Source organism: Schistocerca americana, chromosome 2 (assembly GCF_021461395.2).
Source record: "Schistocerca americana isolate TAMUIC-IGC-003095 chromosome 2, iqSchAmer2.1, whole genome shotgun sequence".
Lineage (NCBI taxonomy): Eukaryota > Metazoa > Arthropoda > Insecta > Orthoptera > Acrididae > Schistocerca > Schistocerca americana.
The window spans coordinates 742112085-742138808 of NC_060120.1; the positions used below are offsets into that span (position 1 = coordinate 742112085).

Sequence of the window (26724 nt, forward strand, 5' to 3'; positions counted from 1 at the left end):
ATCCTCACACCTATTAGTGGACGTTAATATGCGGTTTATTCATCCTTCATCTTTATAACGGCTTGAGCTTTGCTGGGGACAGTTTCAACCAGATATTTCAATTTCTGTGCAGGAATAGCAGCCCATTTTTCCTCAAGAACCGAAACCACAGAAGGTAGTTATGTTGTATTTCGGGGGGTCTGGAGCCAATTCTATTTCTAACTCATCCCAAGGGTGTCCCACTGGGTTCAGGTCGGGAGTCTGGGCAGGCTACTCTATTTGAGAAACGTTATTTCCACAAACCATTGCCTCACTGATGTTGCTTTGTGTCTGGGAACATTGTCATGCTGATACCAACATTCATCATCCTCGAACTGTTCCTCTACTGAATACATTATGCAGATCTGTAAGCTGTGTTCATATCCTTCCACATTTAATATTTTCTTTAGCGGTGTTGTGGTATCAGATGCCAAATGTGGTGTGAAGACACTAAACGTAGTGGATGGGTGCCAGGATGTGCCATATTAAATCTCGGCGAGAATTTTCGAAATGATTTATTTGTTTCCATTACAATGCTCCATTCACCTCGGTCCACGTCACAGGGCCCAGCAATGCTGAGGCCACCACCCCAGTGACCCAGTGCAATGGGCTGTGTGGTGGTGGTGGTTAGTGTTTAACGTCCCGTCGACAACGAGGTCATTAGAGACGGAGCGCAAGCTCGGGTTAGGGAAGGATTGGGAAGGAAATCGGCCGTGCCCTTTCAAAGGAACCATCTCGGCATTCGCCTGAAACGATTTAGGGAAATCACGGAAAACCTAAATCAGGATGCCCGGAGACTGGATTGAACCGTCGTCCTCCCGAATGCGAGTCCAGTGTGCTAACCACTGAGCCACCTCGCTCGGTAATGGGCTGTGTCGAGCCGGCCTTGTACACCAGTGGAGTTGCGTCGTTGTCAAGATGCCACAGTTGACTCAGCAGTCTGCGCCCCTGCCGACTCAGCGCCACTCAGTGTGAGCTGCAGGCGGCCAGCTACATCCTTCTCTTCGGTGGTGTGGCTGAGAAAGCAGCGACCAACAAGCGCCCACTATCCGGCGTCCGTATCTGCGGCCCTCGCCTCGAAAGTCTCCGGCGTGTGTCAGTAGCCGAGACGACTGCCTGCAGTAGCGAGCCGAAGAGTGGCCAGACCTGGCTGGCTGTGGACCCCGCGTCGGCCTCAGAGGGTCGAACCAACAACCCACAGTAGACTGGGGTGCTGTCGCCACATCTGTTGCTGCGTGTAGTCCGATGGTGTGACATGCCCCGCTGTCCAGGAGAGCTGCCACACTTGAATGACTCTCGTTAGAAAACGACACCTATTTATACTCGGCTGTGCACCTCTGATTCGCTAATGCATCGCTTTGCGTCATGTGTGCATAACACTTAGGTTGGCCAGTGGCCCTCTCTTGCCTGTGACTTGCGCCATGGAAACTGCTGTGTGCGCCCTCTCCAGCAGTTCTATGCCGCTGTGGCCTCTATTTGCCTTCGCAACTGCTGGTATGTGTAACTTACTTCAATCCGGCCTGCACCTGGCTGTAACTCGTGCTCCAAATATCACACAAAACTAACTTTCCCCATCCTACACGGTGGTGCCGCTACAGCAGATTAGGGGTACAACACATAACAACGAGAAAACACCCCATATCGTAACAATACCGCCTCACTGTTAGCGATACACACGGTCTCCAGACTCGCGAAGTTCAAGCCATTCCATCGGATTGCTACAGGGTGTAGTGTGATTCATCACTCCATATCACTCGCTTCCAGTCATCCAGTGCACAGAGGCGTCGCTCTCTACACCATTTCAAACAACGCTTAGCATTGACTACAGAGATGTGTGGCTTATGAGGAAGTTAGATCATTGTACCCCACTCTTTTTATCTCCATATGCACAGTCATAGTGCTAGCTTTCTGCTAGCACTTTGGAAATCACGAGTGATTCCATGCGAGCTTTTACAACTACTCTCCGCAATGCTCGAGGGCCCCTGTTCAATAGTATATGCGGTCTGCCAGGTGTTGGTTTAGCTGTTCAAAATGGTGCAAATGGCTCTGAGCACTATGGGACTTAACATCTGAGGTCATCAGTTCCCTAGAACTTTGAACTACTTAAACCTAACTAATCTAAGGACATCACACACGTCCATTCCCGAGGCAGGATTAAAAACTGCGACCGTACTAGTCGCGCGTTCCGGACTGAGCGCCTAGAACCGCACGCCACCGCGGCCGGCCGGTTTAGCTGTGGCTGATCCTTCGCATTTCCACTCCACAGTAACATCTCATACCGAACAGCCGACTTGGGCAGCTTTCATGGATTTGTTACCCAGGTGAATGCAGTGACTGCTCTACACTGGAAGTCACTGAGCTCACCTGAAAAAATCGTTCAAATGGTTCTGAGCAATATGGGAGTTAACATCTGAGGTCATCAGTCCCCTAGAACTTAGAACTACTTAAACCTAACTAAACTAAGGACATCACACACATCCATGCCTGAGGCAGGATTCCAACCTGCGACCATAGCGATAGCGCGGTTCCAGACTGAAGCGCCTAGAACCGCGCGGCCACACCGGCCGGCCAGCTCACCTGACCGACCCATTACTATTACTGCACCGTCTCTAACGACCTCGTTGTCGACGGGACGTTAAACACTAACCACCACCACCACTATTACTGCATCTCTACTGAGAACACAATATTTTCCGCCTCATTTCATACTGCCGGCTTTGTCTCTCATGGCATATGGTGGTCAGTTTCGCAGTACATTTAGGTGTCTGCATACTTTTCATCAGACAGTGCATTATATTTTTTGTTTTGTTTGCAATATTATCACTCCAAATGATTCAGTTTAGATTTCTATTTATACTTTTCCCTCCTCCAGTCTTATTTTTAACATCTTCTACAATCTTTCCATTCGTAGGTGTGGTTAGACAGACACACTTGATACTACACTACTGGATATTAAAATTGCTACACCACGAAGATGACGTTCTACAGACGCGAAATTTAACCGACAGGTAGAAGATGCTGTCATATGCAAATGATTAGCTTTTCAGAGCATTCACGCAAGGTTGGCGCCGGTCGCGATATCTACAACGTGCTGACATAAGGAAAGTGTCCAACCGATTTCTCATACACAAACAGCAGTTGACAAGAGTTGCCTGGTGAAACGTTATTGTGATGCCTCGTGTAAGGAGGGGAAATGCGTACCATCACGTTTCCGACTTTGATAAAGGTCGGATTGCAGCCTATCACGATTGCGGTTTATCGTATCGCGACATTGCTGCTCGCGTTGGTCGAGATCCAATGACTGTTAGCAGAATATGGAATCTGTGTTTTCAGGAGGGTAATACGGAACGCCCTGCTGGATCCCAATGGCCTCGTATCACTAGCAGTCGAGATGACAGGCATCTTATTCGCATGGCTGTAACGGATTGTGCAGCCACGTCTCGATCCCTGAGTCAACAGATGGGGACGTTTGCAAGACAACCCTTGACGCTGCATCACAGAAAGGAGCGCCTGCGATGGTGTACTCAACGACGAACCTGGGTGCACGAATGGCAAAGCGTCATTTTTTCGGATGAATCCAGGTTCTGTTTACAGCATCATGATGGTCGCATCCGTGTTTGGCGACATCGCGGTGAACGCACATTGGTAGCGTGTATACGTCATCGCCATACTGGCGTATCACCCGGCGTGATGGTATGGTGTGCCATTGGTTGCACGTCTCGGTCACCTCTTCTTCGCATTCACGGCACTTTGAACGGTGTACGTTACATATTAGACGTGTTACGACCCGTGGCTCTACCCTTCTTTCGATCCCTGTGAAACCCTACATTTCAGCAGGATAATGCACGACCACATGTTGCAGGTCCTGTACGGGCCTTACTGGATACAGAAAGTGTTTGAATGCTTTTCTATATATACTCTTAATAATAATAGAGTGCCGATCAATATTTAGATATATTATATTTTATGCACTCTGAATTAAACTTGAAAATAAAGAAAAGAAATATTTTGCGAAATGATTTGCCTAAAAGTAAGAATGTATGTACTGCCGTACAGCTCATCATCCAGGATCTGAAATCTCTTCCTCCCTCGTCTCCCCTTTCATACTGTATGGCCCTCTCACGCATGAAATGCATTCGCAGTTCCAAGTATGAACAACCGTCAGCTTTATAAGGGAATGACGACAACGAAAATTTGGTCTTTGTTGATACATTGGGGACGTGGGACAGCGGCTGCTCAAATATTTAACAAATAAATTGTGCAAACAGCCATGCAAATTGAGATGTTATTTTATTTTTCTTTCGCTACCAGTTTCGTCAATTCAATTTGCCATCTTCAGGCCCCATAAGCACCTCTCAGCCGGCCGGGTTGGCCGAGTGATTCTAGGCGCTACAGTCTGGAACCGCGCGACCGCTACGGTCGCAGGTTCGAATCCTCCCTCGGGCATAGATGTGTGGGATGTCCTTAGGTTAGTTGGGTTTAAGAAGTTCTAAGTTCTAGGGGACTAATGACCTCAGCAGTTAAGTCCCATAGTGCTGAGAACCATTTGAACCATTTTGCACCTCTCAAAAATTATCAATACTGGCATATATGGCCCGGTATGCCAATATCGATAATGTTTGAAAGGTGCTAATGGGACCTGAAGGTGGCATATTGAATTTGCGAAGTTTATTTTTGTTTGTTCTGTTTTAGGGCGTAAAAACAGCTAGGTCCACGCATCCATATTAGAACCGTAGAAAACGAACACGAAAAATAAGTTAAAAAAAAAAACAAAAAAACAAATCGACTGAAGGAAACTGGGAGCGAAAATAAAATGAGCTAACTTCTCGATTTGCACAGCTATTTGGCGTATTACCTTGTTAAATAAACGCAAATCTGTGTCGGGCTGGGACTCGAACCCAGATTGGCCGTTTTACGCCAATGGTCGCCTTAATCCTGTGGTTACGTGTGCACGATTCACAGCCAAACACAAACTTCCATACGTCGTCGCTCCTGCGTCACAAACTGTACTCGTTCAAACATTATGTAATTTCCGTACAGAGGAGAACATTTTAATTGAAAGTCACTGCCTGGTATCGGCGGATAAATACGATATTGCAGTGCCTGTGTTGTTAATAAGAAGGATGTGAAGTTCCTTCGGACATGCATGCATGTCTATGAGTGGTTATTGAAGACTGACGTCGTACATAGCAGCAAAGCTGCAGTATTTTCGTAATTGGTATCTGCGAAGAAGTGGCCCTACATGTTATTGCTAATCATTTCTTAACCATTGGGCTACGTAAGCTTGACTTAAAAGTTTCATGGTCAAAGATGTTTCCACCTACGATTTCCGTGCACTATGTAACACGGTCTTCTGGGATGCTGTATTAAAATGATGCTGTCTCTCAGCGTTCCAAAGAGCTGATGATATATTCATTCTTTCTTTCTCAGGAAGCAGATAATTACGGTTTCAACTGAGAACAGTTATTAGGGAATCACAAACTATACGGAATATCACCGAAGATATTGCTCTTATTAAGCATTTCGAATGCACTCATTTTTATCAACACAGCACATGCCAACATACGTCAGAGACTGAGACTTTACGACGATCACAAAATGACGCGGATAATTATACCTAACATATGATAGCTACCAATTCCGACCTACGCCGGCTCACGCACACAGGCTGAACTTAACAGACTGCCGTGCCAAGCACTTCCACCAAGTAGCAACAATTACTGCTGCAGAATACAATGTCAGCGCTCGAATGCTGGAATCAGCTAAACCAGAGAGTAGTAGCTGCAGTAAAATACTATACAATGTCCAGACACTTAAATGTCATAACCCGTCAAAAGCCTGAATAACCATCTTTTGCAGCGTAGGCAGCTGCGACGCTTGCAGGGAGAGAGTGAACGAGGTTCTGGAAGGTATTTGGGACCATGCTAACAACAGTGCCGTGGTCAGCTGCGACAGGTTTCTTTTTTGAAGATCCATGGCGGGACCAGCCCTATCGAGATGGTTCCGCAGACTCTGGACTGGGTTTAAATCCGGGGAGTGTGGTACCGGGGGGAGTACAGTAAACTCAGCCTCGTGCTCTTCGAACGACACACGTACGTTGCGAGCTGTATGAAACATTGCATTGCTCTGCCTTTAGATGTCATCGTGCTGAGCAAAAACAAATTACGTATAGGGGTGGGCACTGTCGCCAAGCATAGATGAACACCTGTGTCGGTCCATTATGCCTTCCTGAATAACGAGATCACGCAGTAACATTCTCCAGAACGTAACGATCCCTCTTCCGACATGGACCCTTTACTTTCAGACTTTTCACGCCGTAAATGTCAATGGCCATCTGTCCAATGGAGCACAGAACATGTTTCATCGGAAATGGGTACCTGTCGTTGTGTCCAGTTGTGGTACTGGCGTGCAAATTCCGGTCTTCGTCGTCAGTGAGCAGCAGTCGGGTGCATGGACAACGCGCCTGCAGTGGAGGCCCATTCCTAGGAACGTTCGCTGAACGGTCGTTGAGGACACACTGTTGGTAGCCCCTAGGTTCAGATGGGCGGTCAGTTGCTCAGTAGCTAGACATCTCTCCGACAGTCTTTCACTCCTGTTATCAAAGGCCCGTGGTGCACCAATGTTGCCTCAGGGCCAATTTTAGCTAGCGCTATTTTGCCATGCACAGTATACTTTACCCACAGCGGCACCCGAACGGTGTAGAAACTTAGCCGTTTCGGAACTCCTTCACCCTTGGCCCGAAAGCCAATGATCATGCCATTTTGTATGTCAGATAAATCGCTCCGTTTCCGCGTTACAACTATCTCCACGTCTCCCTCCTCCGTCCTCCATTATGCTTTATATACCTTACACTGCCAGTGCTACCACCTGCATCCGTGAGTGATATCGAACACAGGTAGTGGTCACATTAGTGTGACTAGACCGTGTATAATGTGCGATGAAGCAAAGCCATACGTCTGCGACCAATGTCACAAAATGCATGTTGACGAGGCAGTATATAAGATCCTCACAACCATTAAAAAAAAAGCTAAACTCCTCCCCAATAGCCCTTGAAGGCCCAACGGTACCGACCGGCCGCAGTGTCATCCTCAGTCCATAGGCGTCACTGGATTCGGATCTGGAGGGGCATGTGGTCAGCACACCGCTCTCCCGGCTGTAAGTCAGTTTACGAGACCGGAGCCGCTACTTCTCAATCAAGTAGCTCCTCAGTTTGTCTCACAAGGGCTGAGTGCACACCGCTTACCAACAGTGCTCGGCAGACCGGATGGTCACCCATGCAAGTGCTAGCCCAGCCCGACAGCGCTTAATTTCGGTGATCTGACGGGAGCCGGTGTTACCACTGCGACAATGCCGTTGGCCCTCACAACCACTGCAATGCATTTAATTCATTTCAAAAATACTTTTAGCGTCATTTGGGCAATCCGCGGCCACAAAATTAGCACTGTACGCGAGTGGACTGCCTATGTGTTCATATAAGGTAGAAGAATATTACTGCACACCGGATGATAATATTACCGCGTTGTGATGGCTATACCAGGTTCCCAGTCTGTACGTCACAAAATTGCACGAAATGAGACGTACTCTGTCGGAAATAATTAACAACGTGAGCACGATTAGTCGCCCATACGGAAGATAATTTCAGTCGATAGGCTTGTCCATTGTCCTCGATTCCTGATTATTAGCGCTTTATCCCGGCCTGTTGCTTTAATTTACCTCGCACCGCGTAGCGGCTGTTTGAGGACAACACTCTGTGGCTTGTTTGTGGCGTATCAGACATGTCAGTCACACGTGTCGATCACGTGCTAAGCGCTGATGACGGCCGGGTATAATATACTATTATTTGTCCCTATAATTAGGCCTGAATATTCACGGCACGAGAAGTAGTTTGGTTCCAGCGACCGAACATTTAACGTCTGAATGAGTCTGGCAAAGAGCTATCAGAGTCCATTAAATTGGCGAACTCGGAGTGATACAACACGTGACTGCGACGCAGTGTTATACAGAACGCGTTATGGATTTCACTTCTACATTCGAGAACAAACTTCACCTGTCGGATGGATGTGGACTCTAAGCAATTGCGTTACTTTTCCGCTATCATACCAGACAGCACGAAGCAAAAGTGAGGAAACATTATGCTAGGTTTGAATCCAGTCCCGGATATGGGTATGAGTTTTAAATGCATTGGTCCTGGATTAATATTCTCTAGGAAACGGAAATGAGTTTTAAAAATTAAATACAAAATGCGATAACCGCATAATCTTCCATAAGCTAATATTGTATTTTAAGAGTATATCCAAATACGTCTTGTCAGAATCTAATCTTTACAATTTTTACCACGTTATTGACCGACTTAGATGTTGCGAATTATACACCACTGGCCATTAAAATTGCTACACCAAGAAGAACTGCAGATGATTCATTGGACAAATATATTAGACTAGAACTGACATGTGATTACATTTTCACGCAATTTGGGTTCATAGAACCTGAGAAATCAGTACCCAGAACAACCACCTCTGGCCGTAATAACGGCCTTGATGCGCCTGGGCATTGAGTCAAACAGAGCTTGGGTGGCGTGTACAGGTATAGCTGCCCATGCAGCTTCAACGCGATACCACAGTTCATCAAGAGTAACGACTGGCGTATTGGGACAAGCCAGTTGCTCGGCCACCATTGATCAGACGTTTTCAGTTGGTGAGAGATCTGGAGAATGTGCTGGCCAGAGCAATGCAATGTTTCATACAGCTCGCAACGTACGTGTGTCGTTCGAAGAGCACGAGGCTGAGCTTACTGTACTCCCCCGGTACCACACTCCCCGGATTTAAACCCAGTCCAGAGTCTGCGGAACCATCTCGATAGGGCTGGTCCCGCCATGGATCTTCAAAAAAGAAACCTGTCGCAGCTGACCACGGCACTGTTGTTAGCATGGTCCCAAATACCTTCCAGAACCTCGTTCACTCTCTCCCTGCAAGCGTCGCAGCTGCCTACGCTGCAAAAGATGATTATTCAGGCCTTTGGCGGGTTATGACATTTAAGTGTCTGGACATTGTATAGTATTTTACTGCAGCTACTACTCTCTGGTTTAGCTGATTCCAGCATTCGAGCGCTGACATTGTATTCTGCAGCTGTAATTGTTGCTACTTGGTGGAAGTGCTTGGCACGGCAGTCTGTTAAGTTCAGCCTGTGTGCGTGAGCCGGCGTAGGTCGGAATTGGTAGCTATCATATGTTAGGTATAATTATCCGCGTCATTTTGTGATCGTCGTAAAGTCTCAGTCTCTGACGTATGTTGGCATGTGCTGTGTTGATAAAAATGAGTGCATTCGAAATGCTTAATAAGAGCAATATCTTCGGTGATATTCCGTATAGTTTGTGATTCCCTAATAACTGTTCTCAGTTGAAACCGTAATTATCTGCTTCCTGAGAAAGAAAGAATGAATATATCATCAGCTCTTTGGAACGCTGAGAGACAGCATCATTTTAATACAGCATCCCAGAAGACCGTGTTACATAGTGCACGGAAATCGTAGGTGGAAACATCTTTGACCATGAAACTTTTAAGTCAAGCTTACGTAGCCCAATGGTTAAGAAATGATTAGCAATAACATGTAGGGCCACTTCTTCGCAGATACCAATTACGAAAATACTGCAGCTTTGCTGCTATGTACGACGTCAGTCTTCAATAACCACTCATAGACATGCATGCATGTCCGAAGGAACTTCACATCCTTCTTATTAACAACACAGGCACTGCAATATCGTATTTATCCGCCGATACCAGGCAGTGACTTTCAATTAAAATGTTCTCCTCTGTACGGAAATTACATAATGTTTGAACGAGTACAGTTTGTGACGCAGGAGCGACGACATATGGAAGTTTGTGTTTGGCTGTGAATCGTGCACACGTAACCACAGGATTAAGGCGACCATTGGCGTAAAACGGCCAATCTGGGTTCGAGTCCCAGCCCGACACAGATTTGCGTTTATTTAACAAGGTAATACGCCAAATAGCTGTGCAAATCGAGAAGTTAGCTCATTTTATTTTCGCTCCCAGTTTCCTTCAGTCGATTTGTTTTTTTGTTTTTTTTTAACTTATTTTTCGTGTTCGTTTTCTACGGTTCTAATATGGATGCGTGGACCTAGCTGTTTTTACGCCCTAAAACAGAACAAACAAAAATAAATTTCGCAAATTCAATATGCCACCTTCAGGTCCCATTAGCACCTTTCAAACATTATCGATATTGGCATACCGGGCCATATATGCCAGTATTGATAATTTTTGAGAGGTGCAAAATGGTTCTCAGCACTATGGGACTTAACTGCTGAGGTCATTAGTCCCCTAGAACTTAGAACTTCTTAAACCTAACTAACCTAAGGACATCCCACACATCTATGCCCGAGGGAGGATTCGAACCTGCGACCGTAGCGGTCGCGCGGTTCCAGACTGTAGCGCCTAGAATCACTCGGCCAACCCGGCCGGCTGAGAGGTGCTTATGGGGCCTGAAGATGGCAAATTGAATTGACGAAACTGGTAGCGAAAGAAAAATAAAATAACATCTCAATTTGCATGGCTGTTTGCACAATTTATTTGTTAAATATTTGAGCAGCCGCTGTCCCACGCCCCCAATGTATCAACAAAGACCAAATTTTCGTTGTCGTCATTCCCTTATAAAGCTGACGGTTGTTCATACTTGGAACTGCGAATGCATTTCATGCGTGAGAGGGCCATACAGTATGAAAGGGGAGACGAGGGAGGAAGAGATTTCAGATCCTGGATGATGAGCTGTACGGCAGTACATACATTCTTACTTTTAGGCAAATCATTTCGCAAAATATTTCTTTTCTTTATTTTCAAGTTTTGTTCAGAGTGCATAAAATATAATATATCTAAATATTGATCGGCACTCTATTATTATTAAGAGTATATAGAGAAAAGAGAGAAGTTTCCACTTATGCTGTTTTTTGATATTTTTTTGACATTTAGTTTACGTGGTTGCAGCAGCTGTTCTTGAAATGTTTAAGTTTTCCCTCAAATCACTAATTGCGTTTCTTTATCTACTTCGATTACTCTCAAGAATTCTTTTAGAAAACTAGACTTCGCACTAGTCAATTTGATACCTCATTTGTGCATTTTCCACTCTTGGTGAAAATTCGGACAAATATCCGTTGTGTAATTTCAAGGGAGTCGTCATTGTTGCTCCGCTCAAACATTTGACCAAAAGGGCTTTGTGTATTTGGCGACCTTCATTATGGAGATACTACTGCCGTCTTGTCCATGCCTATGCCCAACACTCGAGCCGTGAATTGTCTGTTGGCAGTCGTAGGCTTCCTAGCACGTAGGACTAAATCTGGCCCCTGCGCAATTTCCGTTCCATTTTTCGAAACAAGCCCTAGTGTTTGTAGCAGCTGTTCTGCAGGCCAGCACAACGCCTCCTCTTTAGTGCAGACGGCCCGTTTGTGTGTTGTTGCAGACCTGCTGTGGACGGCCCCGGAGCTACTGCGGAACCCGGCGCTCCGCAAGCAGGGCAGCCAGCCGGGGGACGTGTACAGCTTCGGCATAGTCATGCAAGAGGTGGTGGTTCGCGGGGAGCCCTTCTGCATGCTCGCGCTCAGCCCTGAAGGTGCGTACCAGTGTGTGTGCGTCGTGTGTGTGCGTGTGTGGGTGGGAGGGTGAGTGGGTATGCATACGTGGAGGCAGAAGAAGGCGAAAAGAGCGGCGTGACACTTCAGAGGAGCAATGCAACTGCATGCCAGTGGCTTCGAAAGTTATGCGACCGACAGGGTCCGTAAATGCGAGGGCTATTCATAAATTAATTCCGATTATCTATAAAAATATAAGATGAACATCAACAAAAGCAAAACGAAGGATAATGGAATGTAGTCGAATTAAGTCGGGTGATGCTGAGGGAATTATATTAGGAAATGAGACACTTAAAGTAGTAAAGGAGTTTTGCTATTTGGGGAGCAAAATAACTGATGATGGTCGAAGTAGAGAGGATATAAAATGTAGACTGGCAATGGCAAGGAAAGCGTTTCTGAAGAAGAGATATTTGTTAACATCGAGTATAGATTTAAGTGTCAGGAAGTCGTTTCTGAAAGTATTTGTATGGAGTGTAGCCATGTATGGAAGTGAAACATGGACGATAAATAGTTTGGACAAGAAGAGAATAGAAGCTTTTGAAATGTGGTGCTACAGAAGAATGCTGAAGATCAGATGGGTAGATCACATAACTAATGAGGAGGTATGGAAAAGAATTGGGGAGAAGAGAAGTTTGTGGCACAACTTCACTAGAAGAAGGGATCGGTTGGTAGGACATGTTCTGAGACATCAAGAGATCACCAATTTAGTATTAGAGGGCAGCGTGGAGGGTAAAAATCGTAGAAGGTGACCAAGAGATGAATACACTAAACAGATACAGAAGGATGTAGGTTGCAGTAGGTACTGGGAGATGAAGAAGCTTGCACAGGGTAGAGTAGCATGGAGAGCTGCATCAAACCAGTATCAGGACTAAAGACCACTGCAATAACAACATCTATTAAAAATAAACAAATGCTTGTAGAGTCTGGGCAGGACGCGGTGGCCAGTGCGTAGTAACCTATTTTAGTCCGAAGTGGTGGGCTAGTACATTCTTTTGTTTGGAAAGGGATGCCGACATTATTTGTCTGCTTTCGGCCTGCTGCGATGACTGAATCAAGGTGCACGCCCCGTAGTCTTTTCTTTACACAAACTATTAGGCAAAAAATGTCAGTATTGCGTTACTTGTAGCTTCACACGCCAGTTTCACGATGAAGGGCTCATTTCTTTACTGGCCGTAATTATTGTGATTTTTACATTTAAGTAAGACTTTGTGCGAAAGTCTAAAACGTTTACAATGAAAAATTGGGGTCGCTATCATTTTGTGTTTGGTGCATGTTACATAATATTTTGCTGTGTATGAAATTTAGCTAACATATCGATTTTTTTAGACTTGGGTAGAGATCTCTATGTGTCACCAATTTCGAGAAAACTGATCTTATATAGCTCTCATTTGCGATCGTGATAAAGTCAGAATGAGATTTCCGTAACATTCCGATGTCGAAACGAGATTGTGGCAAATGATTGCACCCAAAGAGGAGAGTATTTTGCCTTATGGTTATTATGTGATCCTTCATTGTCTGACGTTATTCCACTGACTACAGAAATTTTCGATGAAAGAATGTAATTTTGAAGGGCCATTGATAACTGGTCAAACGGGAAGCAGTGTGGGTTTTAGAACTACTTAAGTGAAGTCATCATATGTTTATTCATGTACCGAGGACGTGCTGTTTCATAACCTATTGATCTCCCTTGTCCTCAGTTCCTCATTTAATGAACCACTGTTTCAGAATTTTCTTGCAGTTGCGACAGCATAACATGGTGGTGAGGTGACATTGCGTAAACTGTACTGTGTCTTGGCAAACGAAGCAAACTAGAAAAATATAGGTTTTACTCAAATTTCGCCACTCATGATGCTTCTCTGAAAGTTACAAATCGTTACTAAGTCAGGCGTAAATAAATCGCTTCTTCTGTTGCATTTTCAGCGGATTTCTTTTTAGATTTTAACTAAAGCAGAGATGACAGTAGATCTTCTGGATGGTCACCATGCAAGTTTTGTCGTGGAGGGCCTCCACATAATATTTACAAAAAAACGTTTGCATAGGCTTCAGTTCAGAACTGCACTTCCCCTCCAATACTCGGTTTTTCCCCCACAGCACCTGTCCGCAGTTCCCATCCCACTGCTACCGCTCTTCCAACGTTTGCCCTGCCGACTGCACGTCTACCGACGACGTTATTTTGCCATATCCTAGCTTCACGGGCGCTTGTGTGTTTTAAAAAGGAGGCTTTGAACCTCACGTTGCATCAGTCAGCTCTCTGTTGCATTCGCCAGTGTCTAAGCAGCAAACGATTGTAATGGGCAGTGTTCTTGCGTCTTCCACCTGTTGCGAAGTACGTCTGTCACTTCCTTCCTTCAAGCAAGAAGAGGAAATGCTGTAGAGATCCATTGCGATTTTGTCTTGTGCGTGTGGATGGGGTTATGAGCAACGGTGTTGTGAGGGAATTGTGCAGAAAATTCAAGGTTAGTCGCAGAGATGTCCACGACGAAAGGAGGACATCCAGATGTGACTGGTGAACTTGTGCAACATGTTGACGAAATTCTGCGTACGAGACGTCAGTTCACAGTTTCCAAACTTCAAGGTTAGTGGCAGAGATGTCCACGACGAAAGGAGGACATCCAGATGTGACTGATGAACTTGTGCAACATGTTGACGAAATTCTGCGTACGAGACGTCAGTTCACAGTTTCCAAACTTTCTGAAGACGTGCCTCACATTTCAATGACAACTGTCTTTAACATTGGAAAAGAGAGATTACGTCATCATAAGTTTTGCACACAGTGGGTACCAAAATGTCTAACCGATATACACAAAATGGGGAGAATGGGTCCGACGTTGACATTCCTTCAAAAATGGTTCAAATGGCTCTAAGCACTATGGGACTTAACATCTGAAGTCATCAGTCCCCTAGACTTAGAGCTGCTTAAACCTAATTAACCTAAGGACATCACACACAACCATGGCCGAGGCAGGATTCGAACCTGCGACCATAGCAGCAGCGCGTTTCCGGACTGAGGCGCCTAGAATCGCTCTACCACAGCGGCCGGCGACATTCCTTCAATGCTGCCATGAAGAAGGGGAGGAATTTCTTAACACTCTCGGGACTGTGATATGTGTTACTCCAACAAAAAGTCCAAAAAATTCAAGAGGACGCTGTCGAACTGCAAAATGATAATTATTGTTTTTTGAGATTGCAAAGAAATTTTGACAAGGGGTTTCATAGGAGTAACAAGAGACAATGCTGTGACATCACAGATTTGTTATGAGGCTCTCACCGATCTCCTGAATCAATCCTAAACAAACTGAGCAAACTGGTGTGATATGGTTACCAAACGAATCATATTCCTTCATGACAATGCGTGACCAAATTCTGCGAATCGAATGAAGCAAAACTCAGACCTGTTGGGTGAGCTATTATTCAATATCCGCTTTACAGTCGGGTCTTGGCACCAAGCGACTTTCACCTCTTCTGACGATGAGCTCAGCCGGCTCAACCATCAGGGGGTATCACTTTTGATGAAGGGATAAAGAAGCTGATATGTCACAGTACGACAAATATTTTAGTTTGGGTGACAACTATGTGGAGAAGTAATGCCAACATATAAGTACAGATTGTAACTTATACATACATATTTTATCTATTTATTAATTTATTTCTGACTAGCTATCGCATAAACATACCATTATATAAAAATATCTCGAATAAACATTTGTAAGCTCCCTACTATTACAGTTCATAAATTACAGGAATAAAACAACAGAGTTAGACATTCACACGGATACACGATACATGGAACTAATATGAGCATGCAACTGTCGAAAATTTTTTAAGTGGATGGAAACATGGGTAGCGTCTCTACGCAGATGGAGGACATACTTCAGATTGCGTTAGCAGCGCATATTATAACGAACAGATTCACTACCTTGGTCAGTTCCAATTCACTCTGAAAGCCTCGATACTTACAGTGGAGTCACTGCAATACGAATAGTACTTAAAAAAGCAGATGGCTTAGATAAAGACACGGTCATTAGCCTGACAGACTTAAGAAAAGTCCTGCTGTTCATACGGAATCATGTTGTCAACAATACGAACACTTGCTTGGTGTAACGGATTGTAGCCTGTATTGCAGAACTACAGCGCCGTAACAAGAAAATCACCATGCTATGGGTAAAGGGACGCAATGATACCAGGGTCAGTGAAATAACTGACGCTCTCACTAAGAGCGCCAGCCACCATGCGATAGAGACGTACAGTATTTTGAAAATGTTCCTTACACAGAACTTCTCCAAAGCGTGTGGCGGCATATCAGGCCCTTGTGGAACAATATGTGGCACCTATCGTACCAACATAGGGGAAGTTATGCACTAAACTACCACGCATCCGTGCACGACCATGGTACTCCCTTGGTATGTGCCACAGAAGGTTTCTCTTCACCACGTTACTCCTCCGCTTTAACCACGGACGGTTCTGACTACTTCCCCGCCGGCTACAACAGATTGACTGTAATCCGCATGTGGGTGTTGAAACGGAGGACATCGACCACATTTTCGGCTGCCCACAGCGATACCACGCAACAACCAATTCACTACACAGCGCTTCGTGAATTACAGCTTTCCCCAGATAAGACTGTACTTACGATGAGTGATGTGTCACTATATAGACATGTATTTGTAGCTACCCCTGCAGTGACAAAAATGAGGATAGCGACATCACATATACAGACAGCGGTAACAATGCGTACAACATTAATTATGTTTATATCTGTGTGTGTGTGTGTGTGTGTGTGTGTGTGTGTGTGTGTGTGTGCGAGAGAGAGAGAGAGAGAGAGAAAGAGCTGAAAATTGTGTTTTTTTTTAGTAGTGTGTGTGTGTGTGTGTGTGTGTGTGTGTGTGTGTGTGTGTGTGCGGAGGAGGTGTTGGTGGTTTGAGCTGTAGAGTGTTTAATATGAATGTAATAGCTGTTAGAGAGTGGTTGAAAGCTTTGGTGACATCTGATTTGACTTTCAGTTCCAGTGTTCTGTAGAGGGGTTCATGGATAAGAGAATGAAAAGGTGTTGGGTGGTATTATTATTACATTGGTATACTACGAACTGTGGATGAAGGACAACATGCAGATTCCATATTTCTAGATTTCCGAAAAGCATTCGGCAAGGTACCGCACTGCAGAATGTTAACGAAGGTACGCGCGTACGGAATAGGTTTCCAGATATGTGACTGTCTCGAAGACTTCTTAAGTAGTAGGACCGAGTATGTTGTCCTCGACGGCGAGCGTTCATCGGAGACAGGGGTAACATCAGGAGTGCCCCAGTGAAGTGTGATAGGACCGTTGTTATTTTCTATGTATATAAATGATCTGGCAGACAAGGCGGGCAGTAATCTGCGGTTGTTCGCTGTCGATGCTGCGGTGTACAGGTAGATGTCGAAGATAAGGTTGGTACAAGGTGACCTAGACAAAATTTGTAGTTGCTGTTATGAATGGCAGCTGGCACTTAATGTAGAAAAATGTAAGTTAATGCGGATGAGTAGGGACAACAACATTAGTAGTGTCCTGTTTGACACAGTCAAGTCGTTTAAATATCTGGACGTAACGTTGCGAAGCGATATGAAATAGAACGAGGACGTAATGATTGTGGTAGGGAATGGTCGACTTCGGTTTTGTAGCAGAACTTTACACTAGCACAGGAAAGGTTCAGTTAATGAAAGGACTAGGCCACAATTCTCAAACATGATTGATTTTATTACAGTATAACTCTCTGAGCAAGTTTCATTCCTTGGTACTTACTAAAAAAAATACATAATCATTGAGCTTCCAGACTTGATCTTAAGCAAGGGTGGACAAACACCAGCTCATTTAGCGTTAAACTTTTAGGCAAGCTATTAACATAATAAAAGACTAAAATATATTTTACCAAGCAGTAATATTTAAACAACGACTACCAAAGCAAGCAGAATCCAATAAGCCTGGTACTTCAACTAGAAAAATAACTAGGCAAGAATATAACCTTTGGTCTTACTCTAAGCCGGCATCTACCAATGAGCTCACGATTAAAAAAAAAAACAGAGAGCATAAAATTCTAAGACAAAGTTTCTCTAAAACAAATTCAAGCTGACAAGTAAATGACTTTAGAGTTAACTCCTGCAATGGTTCAACATAGAACCATTAAACAACATTAAACAAACTCATGGTTTTAAAATTAAGCCACCACTCACGCAACTACAAATGCATCAAGAGATAATGGTTATAATTGGAGGCGTATACCTAAAGCAGGATTACACAGCTTCCCTTTCATTGCACATGAACTGCCCTTTTACTCTCCAACAATCAACATCCCAGTTCGCCCGTCTGCTCAGGCAGGTCGTGGTACACACGGGAGAGAACACAAGGTAACAAGACAAGCTTCTGAAACACACAAACAGATACTTTTAATTCAACAAGCCTCAAAAACATGTTCATACGTGTTTCAGGGAACACAGGCCAGACCATAATGACAATTTAAACTATGGCCTGGAAAACTTCAAGCAACCAATTGGTCCAGTAAATAAAATAAAAAATTAACCATACTTGATAACCCATCAAAACACGGGATTTCACTACTTATGGAAATCGTTCAGGACTGGCAGTTGGCAATACCCATTGCACAGATTGAAGTACCTGGCGAAAATTTCGAATGAGGCAACGAGAGGCAGCGATACGTTAAATCACATTGTTACCACAGTTCGTGGGCTGAAATTTTGCCAACCCAAAAAAAAAAAAAAAAAGTTATCCATGGTTCCAATGCCGCCGTGAGCAGAAATAAGGCTGTCCACTCAGAGTCTCGTCAACCAATGAACGCCAGAATCAGCAACGCCAGTACCTACAGTCTCAGTTCTACGCGTTGCCAGCTTATACTGCCGCCAATGTGCTTCCAAACACAGTGCATACGCGAATCACGCCTCCTAGCGGCTACGTGTTCACTCTCTCTTCACGTACCTCGCCTCAGGCGCGCGCTGTATAAGCGAACTTTACGCCAGACGGGATAGATAACCGCTAGGTCGATGTGCACACATCAGGTTTATTGGGAGAATTTTAGGAGAGTGTGGTTCATCTGTAAAGAAGACCGCATATAGGACGCTGGTGCGAGCTATTCTTGAGTACTGCTCGAGTGTTTGGGATCCGCACCAGGTCGAATTGAAAGAAGTCAACGAAGCAGTTCAGAGGCGAGCTGATACATTTGTTACCGATAGGTTCGAAGAGCATGCAAGTGTTACGAATGTGTCTGGGGAGCTCAAGTGGGAATGCCTGGAGGGATGAAGACGTCCATTTCGAAGAACACTACTGAGAAAGTTTAGAGAACCGGCATTTGAAGCTGACTGCAGAACGATCCTACTGCCATCAACATACATTTCGCTTAGGGACCGGAAGGTAAGATACGAGAAATTAGGGCTCATGCGGAGCCGTAAAGACAGTCGTTTTTCCCTCGCTCTATCTGCGAGTGGAACAGGAAAGGGAATGGCTGGTTCTGCTAAAGGGTACCCTACGCCGCGCACCGTACGGTGGCTCGCGGAGTGTGTATGTAGATCGACATCTAGGTGGACACAGAGAGGAGAGGAGGAAATGCACAGAGAGAGGGACAGCAGGAGATGGACAGAGAGTGTGGGATGAAGAAGGTGGACGGAGGGGTTGGAGGAGATGGATAGAGATGGGATGAAAGAGGCGGTGGACAGAGAGAGGGCCTGTAATTTGGTAGTAGGGGTAATCCACTAAATTACAGCCCCACATCGTCAACGTCGATATGTAGCAGGATTTTAGAACATACATTGTGTTCGAACATTATGAATTACCTCGAAGAAAACTGTCTATTGACACACAGGCAACATGGGTTTAGAAAAATCGTTCCTGTGAAACACAACTAGCTCTTTACTCACATGAAGTGTTGAGTACTATTGACAAGGGATTTCCGATCGATTCCGTATTTTTGGTTTTCCGGAAGGACACTGTACCACACAAGCGGCTCGTAGTGAAATTGCGTGCTTATGGAATATCGTCTCAGTTACGTAACTGGATTTGTGATTTCCTGTCAGAGAGGTCAGAGATCGTAGTAATTCACAGAAAGTCATCGAGTAAAACAGAAGTGATTTCTGGCCCTTTGCTGTTCCTTATCCATATAAAGGATTTGGGAGACAATCTGAGCAGCCGTCTTCGGCTGTTTGCAGATGAGGCTGTCGTTTATCGTCTAATAAAGTCACCAGAAGATCAAAAGAAACTGCAAAACGATTTAGAAAAAATATCTGAATGGTGCGAAAAGTGGCAGTTCACCCTGAATAATGAAAAGTGTGAGGTCATCCACATGAGTGCTAAAAGGAACTCGTTAAACTTCGGTTACACGATAAATCAGTCTAATCTAAAAGCCGTAGATACAACAAAATACCTAGGAATTACAATTACGAACAACTTAAATTGGAAGGAACACACAGAAAATGTGGGGAAGGCTAACAAAAGACTGCGTTTTATTAGCAGGACACTTAGAAAATGTAACAGACCTTCTAAGGAGACAGCCTACATTACGCTTGTCCGTCCTCTTTTAGAATACTGCTGCGCGGTGTGGGATCCTTACTAGATAAGATTGACGGAGTATATCGAAAAAGTTCAAAGAAAGGCAGCACGTTTTGTATCATCGTGAAATATGGGAGAGAGTGTCACAGAAATGATACGGAATTTGGGATGAACATCATTAAAAGAAAGCCGTTTTTCGTTGCGACGAAGTCTTCTCACGAAATTCCAATCACCAACTTTCTCCTCCGAATGGGAAAATATTTTGTGGACACCGACCTACATAGGGTGGAAAGATCACCACGACAAAATAAGGGAAATAATAGCTCGTACGGAAAGATGTAGGTGTTCATTCTTCCTGCGCGCTATACGAGATTGGAATAATAGAGAATTGTGAAGGTGGTTCGATGAACCCTTTGTCAGGCACTTAAATGTGATTTGCAAGTATCCATGTAGATGTAGAGGGAGGAGATGGACTAACAGAAGATTGCAATAAGTGCATAGCCGGGCAATACCGAGTACTCAGCCATATTTTAAAATTACTGAAAATGTATGGAAATTACATTTATTTGTCGAAGCCATGCTGATAACTTGATAAACAAAGTCGTTCTAGCAGACGCTGCCCAGACAAGTGATGCGTAGAAAACACTAAGGTGTAAAGTATACTCTACAAAAAATGGTTCAAATGGCTCTGAGCACTATGGGACTTAACATCTGAGATCATCAGTCCCCTAGAACTTAGAACTACTTAAACCTAACTAACCTAAGGAATCACATACGTCCATGCCCAAGGTAGGATTCGAACCTGCGACCGTAGCGGTCGCGTGGTTCAAGACTGAAGCGGCTAGAACCGCTCAGCCACACCGTCCGGCAGATATGAACATACCCAGCAAGGTCAGTTTACTGTACAAGCTAGCAAAAATTAAACGGCTAACGTAGCGCATATGCTACTTGAGGATTGAGGACGTTATATGGGAATGTGGTGATATGCAGCTGAAATCTTGCTCTGTTTGTGCTGATGTACTTTATGCAGCTGTTGTGATTTCAGTGAAAATAAACAGGAGGTAGTAGTATTGAGCGATCCGCGCGATAAGAGCAGCTACTATTGGACGCAGACTAGTAGCTGCCGCGAGTAAGCCGATGCCCTCCCTGCGTGCGCAGAGATCCTGGAGAAGGTGAAGCGCCCGCCGCCGCTGATCCGGCCGTCGGTGTCGAAGGGCGCGGCGCCGCCGGAGGCCATCAACATCATGCGGCAGTGCTGGGCCGAGCAGCCCGACATGCGGCCAGACTTCGGCGCCGTGCACGACCTCTTCAAGAAGCTCAACCACGGCAGGTGAGCGCCCCACCTCTACTCTGCTGCCTGCACGATGCCTGCCTGCTACGCCGCCGCTCATTACTAGTACTATTCTTATTATTGTCATTATTATTGAGTTTTAGTCTTCTTCCTGTCATACCAGAACTCCTTCTGGAGATGGTGTCCCAGATTTTTCTGGTAACGGGTTTTTGTCCTGTCTAACTAGAAAGATGTAGAGTGTCGCACTAATAAACGAATGTAGTGAATAAAATGTTCTCGGGTTTCCAACCGCGTCAATTCCTTAAAACTACACGAGCTTTCGGCCAAGCACTCCTTGGCCATTGTCAAGTGGTATGACTGCCACCTTATATACGGTAGCTGCCGGCTGTGACGTCACTGGAGCCTGTGACATTGCAATATATGGGCATGTTTTGAGTAGCCGTTCGATATGCCCTCTTCAACCACGCGATCGCTGGATCCCACGCAGCGCTGAGCTCCAAGCCACCGTCTCTATTCAGGATGTTTGCGGTAGTTTTTATTTCAATAGCTTCCTTTATTAAACTGTCCCAGAAACCGTTAGTGCGAGCCATGACAGAGGTATCGTCAAATTTTATGTGGTGACCGGAGTGCTTGGTCGAAAGCTCGTGTAGTTCTAAGCAATTGACGCGGTTGGAAACGAGAGAACATTTTATTCAGTGTTATACCCGCGGGACTCTGCATTCATACAAAACGAATGTAGTGTACACAACGGTGCCGCATATTCAGAATAAGGAATAATCACAGCAGGCATACCACAGGCATCGATACTGGGTATGTTCTTGTACTTATTATACACCTCCGTGATGAAGTTACAAACTTCAAGGGGTGGTGGTGAAGGGTAAGTTTATCAATAAGAGGACAGGGATCCTAGTCCAAAAACAACCGAGTCGAAAGTTACAAGCGTTCGTTTGGGCACCTTTGACAGTGGAATACATGTACTGGCATTGTTGTTGCTATCATTGTATGGTAAACAACTTTCAGAGGTGATAGTATGGACCAAAACAAGAAAAAATGTCCAGTAAATATGGGCTCCAAAACGCATAACTTAAGAGCTACGAGCATTTATTGATCGTCGCTACTGTGAAACACATCTCTTTACTGAACAAATGGTTCAGATGGCTCTGAGCACTATGGGACTTAACTTCTGAGGTCATCAGTCCGCCAGAAGCTAGAACTACTTAAACCTAACTAACCTAAGGACATCACACACATCCGTGCCCGAGGCAGGATTCGAACCTGCGACAGTAGCAGTCGCGCGGTTCCGGACTGAAGCGAATAGAACCGCTCGGCTAGCACGGCCGGCTTTCACTGAACAGTTGCCCATTGCTCTTACGGTACGCATTTTAGGGGCCGGACCTTCATTATTTGTTCTGGTCTATACTACCACATCCGAAAGTTGCCTATCCGACAACCTTTGCAACAACAGTGCCGGTACATGTATTCGACTATCAGAGGTCCTCAGATATTCGCTAATGACTTTCGACTCGGTCGTTTCCGAACCAGGGTCCCTTATCACTCTCCATCATCCCTGAAGTTGGTAACATCGTCACGGAATCACCCTGTATGTAAGTGACAGTTATCACATATCCAAAAAGCAGAAATATACCCCCTGCAATTAACATTGCAGAGAATATTTTTAAAAATGCTTCCCATGCGGCATTACAACTGATTTACATATTTGTTGTTAAGAAAATTGCACATTTTATAATAGTATAAAAATCGGAAAATTAAAAAAAATTCGTTCTAACTCCCACTGAGTGTCCGCTAGCCATCGTACTATGGTATCTTGGGTCCAGGTTACTGTGTGAAAGGTTCTCTTGGTTAATCGTGAGCCGTCGATTCGTATTATATGTCCATAACATTTCAGACATCTTTTCCATGCAGTTGTACTACTATATCGCCCATTTCCTGTTAACTTTTGCGCACACAGATATCATCTTGAATTCTGGGTCCAAATTTTTCGCAGTGGCTGTCGTTCCATTTTCTTGGTGACACTGACACGGGTTGTTTTGGTGATGTCTCAGCTCTTTAGACTGATTTTGGGAGAACGACCATCTGGTAGTGATGTACACTGGTTCTGGTGGAAAGAAATTTCTTGTTGAACAAATTCCAGATGATTATCTTGCCTTTGCCCTATTTTTTCCTGCCAGACCATCACTTTAAAATCTGTTTATTTAATTTTCGACAGGGGAGAACCGCATATTAACGTAACTCCTACTAACAGACAATTATCCACAACTGTATCCTCCTTGAAGGTGCGACTGTCACACGCTATTTTTACTCTATGACTACCAAACTTCTGTACTGAAATGCAACGTTCTTACATCAAGAACAGCTCCTTACTTTCTAAATTATTTTCACTACAGAGTATCTTAGGCGATTATGCGAGGTTCTTATGTGTTCCAAGCACTCAGCTATATTATAATCTGCCTGATAGTATCAAAGAAGTTATGACGGCAAGGAAAAACGTATTCGGTCTCGTAGTGAAGGATTATTTCTGTGATAAAAAATAAATGTACTTTTGTACGTAATTCCCTGCTTGGTCAGTGCATCTTTTTGCAACTATACAAAGCCTTATATGGATCTTTTCTTTTCCAAGTCCTACATTATTTTAATGCTTTCTTTTATACACTAGCGTTCGATTTTTAACACGCAGCACAGCACTGACATACAATATTGTCTCGCTTGCGTATGAATCTGGATACATAAAAACATGCGCCGATTAGGGTGGTCTGTAAGAAATAGCACTGCTCGTTTGAACGCTGACGCCCATTTCTTCACTACTTACAACGAATGAGCAAAATATTAACAAATTTTCATCTACTGTAGATGAACTGTTCATAGTGAACCGTATAAGACATAGATTTTTGTTATGATGTAGGCCGAATGCTATTGTGTTCGCTCCCCGTCTGTGTGGCTTGGAAATAAGCACCAATCACCTTCCTCTCTGTCGTGACCGGGCCTTTGGCATCGAATTCATTTCTTGCTACAGCGTGGTTCGACCTGTGTACGCAATCATTAGAGAGCAGATCCAGCGTGATGATAGATTAAACGCAGAAGACTGTTGCACTACTCTACTGAAATAACAACGATTACAGACTATTTTAAACAGATATAATTTCAAAAGAAAAGTCCACAGCTACTGGATGCAGACAGTGATTGCAGACCCGTGAGAGTCGATAGAAAGTGCACGTAAACGGTATGACCATGCGGTCTTGAGACTGTGGCAGCCACGGAAACGCACGTAGACTGCAGAAGAGGTCTGGTCCCAGTGAGGCAAAGTTCTCGCTGTCGGAGTTACTTAACACCTCGCTTTTCGGAGAAAACGTCCGACTGTGCTAAAAGCTCCACTTTTCGTAGCCAACTTAACTGTCTCATTTTCATAGTTTTTGGTAGGGCACACGTTAAGTTAGGCTGGCTAACACTGCCATCCTCTAACGGTCGGGATCGCTTCTCTGGCGCCCCTCTGCACATCCGTACACGAAGAACCGTTCAAACTAGGCGTAAAGGGCTCCCTTACAATGGGAAGTATTATCTTGGGGAAAACTGACAACCTCTGAACTAAAAGCAATCACAACCAGCAAAATTTATGGACAATACTCGTACATCGTGGCATCACCACTGTCACTTTGGTATCTCTCGACCTCCTTCTCAATAAACATGAAATCACAAGTAAATTGTAGTTAACGTAATTACTTTACATTGAAATATTTTTGATAGCTTCAAATGCTGATTAGACTGTAATTACCTTAATCGAGATGTGGTGATACTATCAACGCCATTTCTCTGTCTGTTCAAGAAGCTTTCACCTAGCCATAGCGCTGATATTTCGTAGCTTTAGCAGTGAACATAGGGATCATTCCTTTAAATAACGGTAACTCTATGTTTACTACTTACCGAGTTCCTATAAACCTCAATCTGTAGTCTCAAGAAGGAATGTTTTGATTTGTTAGCATCTTTCTTTCTCTCTGCTACCTCTCCATTTTCTTCTTTTCTTCTTTCGTCCATCGTTTATTTCGGTTGTATATTAAAGATGGTACCATATAAACGGGTAACATATTTTCATTTTATGTTATTAATGACTGCGTAAAAGTGTATACGCCAGTGTCCCGAAATGCAAAGTGTGTTTTATACAAGATGATTCCATGATGATGTTGCAGACTTTCAGGGATGGTGGAAAAAGGTAAATGTGTGTATTTGAGGTAAGAAATTCTGGTCCGGAAATGTTCGAATCGAAAGTCATAAACTAAAATAAGTCTGATACATCTGACTGACGAATAAATGTACCGGTACTGTTGTTGGTAACATTGTCGGTTAAACAACTTTCGGAGACAGTATAGATCAAAAGAAGAAAAAGTGCCTAGTAACACTGACTCTAAAATGCATACCTGAAGAGGTATGAGCACTTGTTCACGTTCGCCACCGTGAAAGACATCTCTTCAACTAAACAAGTGCCCATAGTTCTTAAGATATGCATTTGAGAGCCCATATTTCGTTATCAGGAGAAACAAAACTGGTATTCTACGGATCGGAGCGTGGAATGTCAGATCCCTTAATCGGGTAGGTAGATTAGAAAATTTAAAAAGGCAAATGGATAGGTTAAAGTTAGATATAGTGGGAATTAGTTAAGTTCGGTGGCAGGAGGAGCAAGACTTGTGGTCAGTTGAATACAGGGTTATAAATACAATATCAAATAGGGTAATGCAGGAGAAGCTTTCATAATGAATAAAAAAAGCGGGTAAGCTACTGCGAACAGCGTAGTGAACGCTTTATTGTAGCCAAGACAGACACGAAGCCCACGCCTACCACAGTAGTAGAAGTTTGTATGTCAACTAGCTCCGCAGAGGCTGAGGACATTAAAGAAATGTATAATCCGATACAATAAATTATTCAAATAGTGAATGGAGACGAAAATTTAATAGTCACAGAGGATTGGAATTCGATAGTAGGAAAAGAAAGAGTAGGAAAAGACGGAGATGAAGATGGACGGAGGGTAAGGAATGAAAGAGGAAGTCGCCTGGTAGAATTGTGTACAGAGCATAACTTAAACATAGCTAATACTTGGTTTATGAATATTGAAAGAAGGTTGTACACGTGGAAGACGCCTGGAGAAACTGGAAGGTGTCAGATAGATTATATAATGGTAAGATAGCGATTTAGGAACCAAGTTCTAAATTGTAAGACACTTTCAGGGGAAGATCTGGACTCTGAC

At 44.2% G+C, this 26724-nt stretch overlaps 1 protein-coding gene across 1 annotated transcript in view; it reads left to right on the forward strand.

Annotated features, from left to right (window-relative positions):
• LOC124594396 (retinal guanylyl cyclase 2-like) overlaps positions 1 to 26724 on the forward strand; it is a gene marked incomplete at its 5' end in the record, with an annotated part of 448596 nt that overhangs the window by 220506 nt on the left and 201366 nt on the right. Inside the window, 2 exons of the mRNA XM_047132764.1 lie at positions 11488 to 11637; positions 21341 to 21512. Coding sequence (XP_046988720.1) covers positions 11488 to 11637; positions 21341 to 21512 — 322 coding nt within the window. The remainder of the gene's footprint in view (positions 1 to 11487; positions 11638 to 21340; positions 21513 to 26724) is intronic.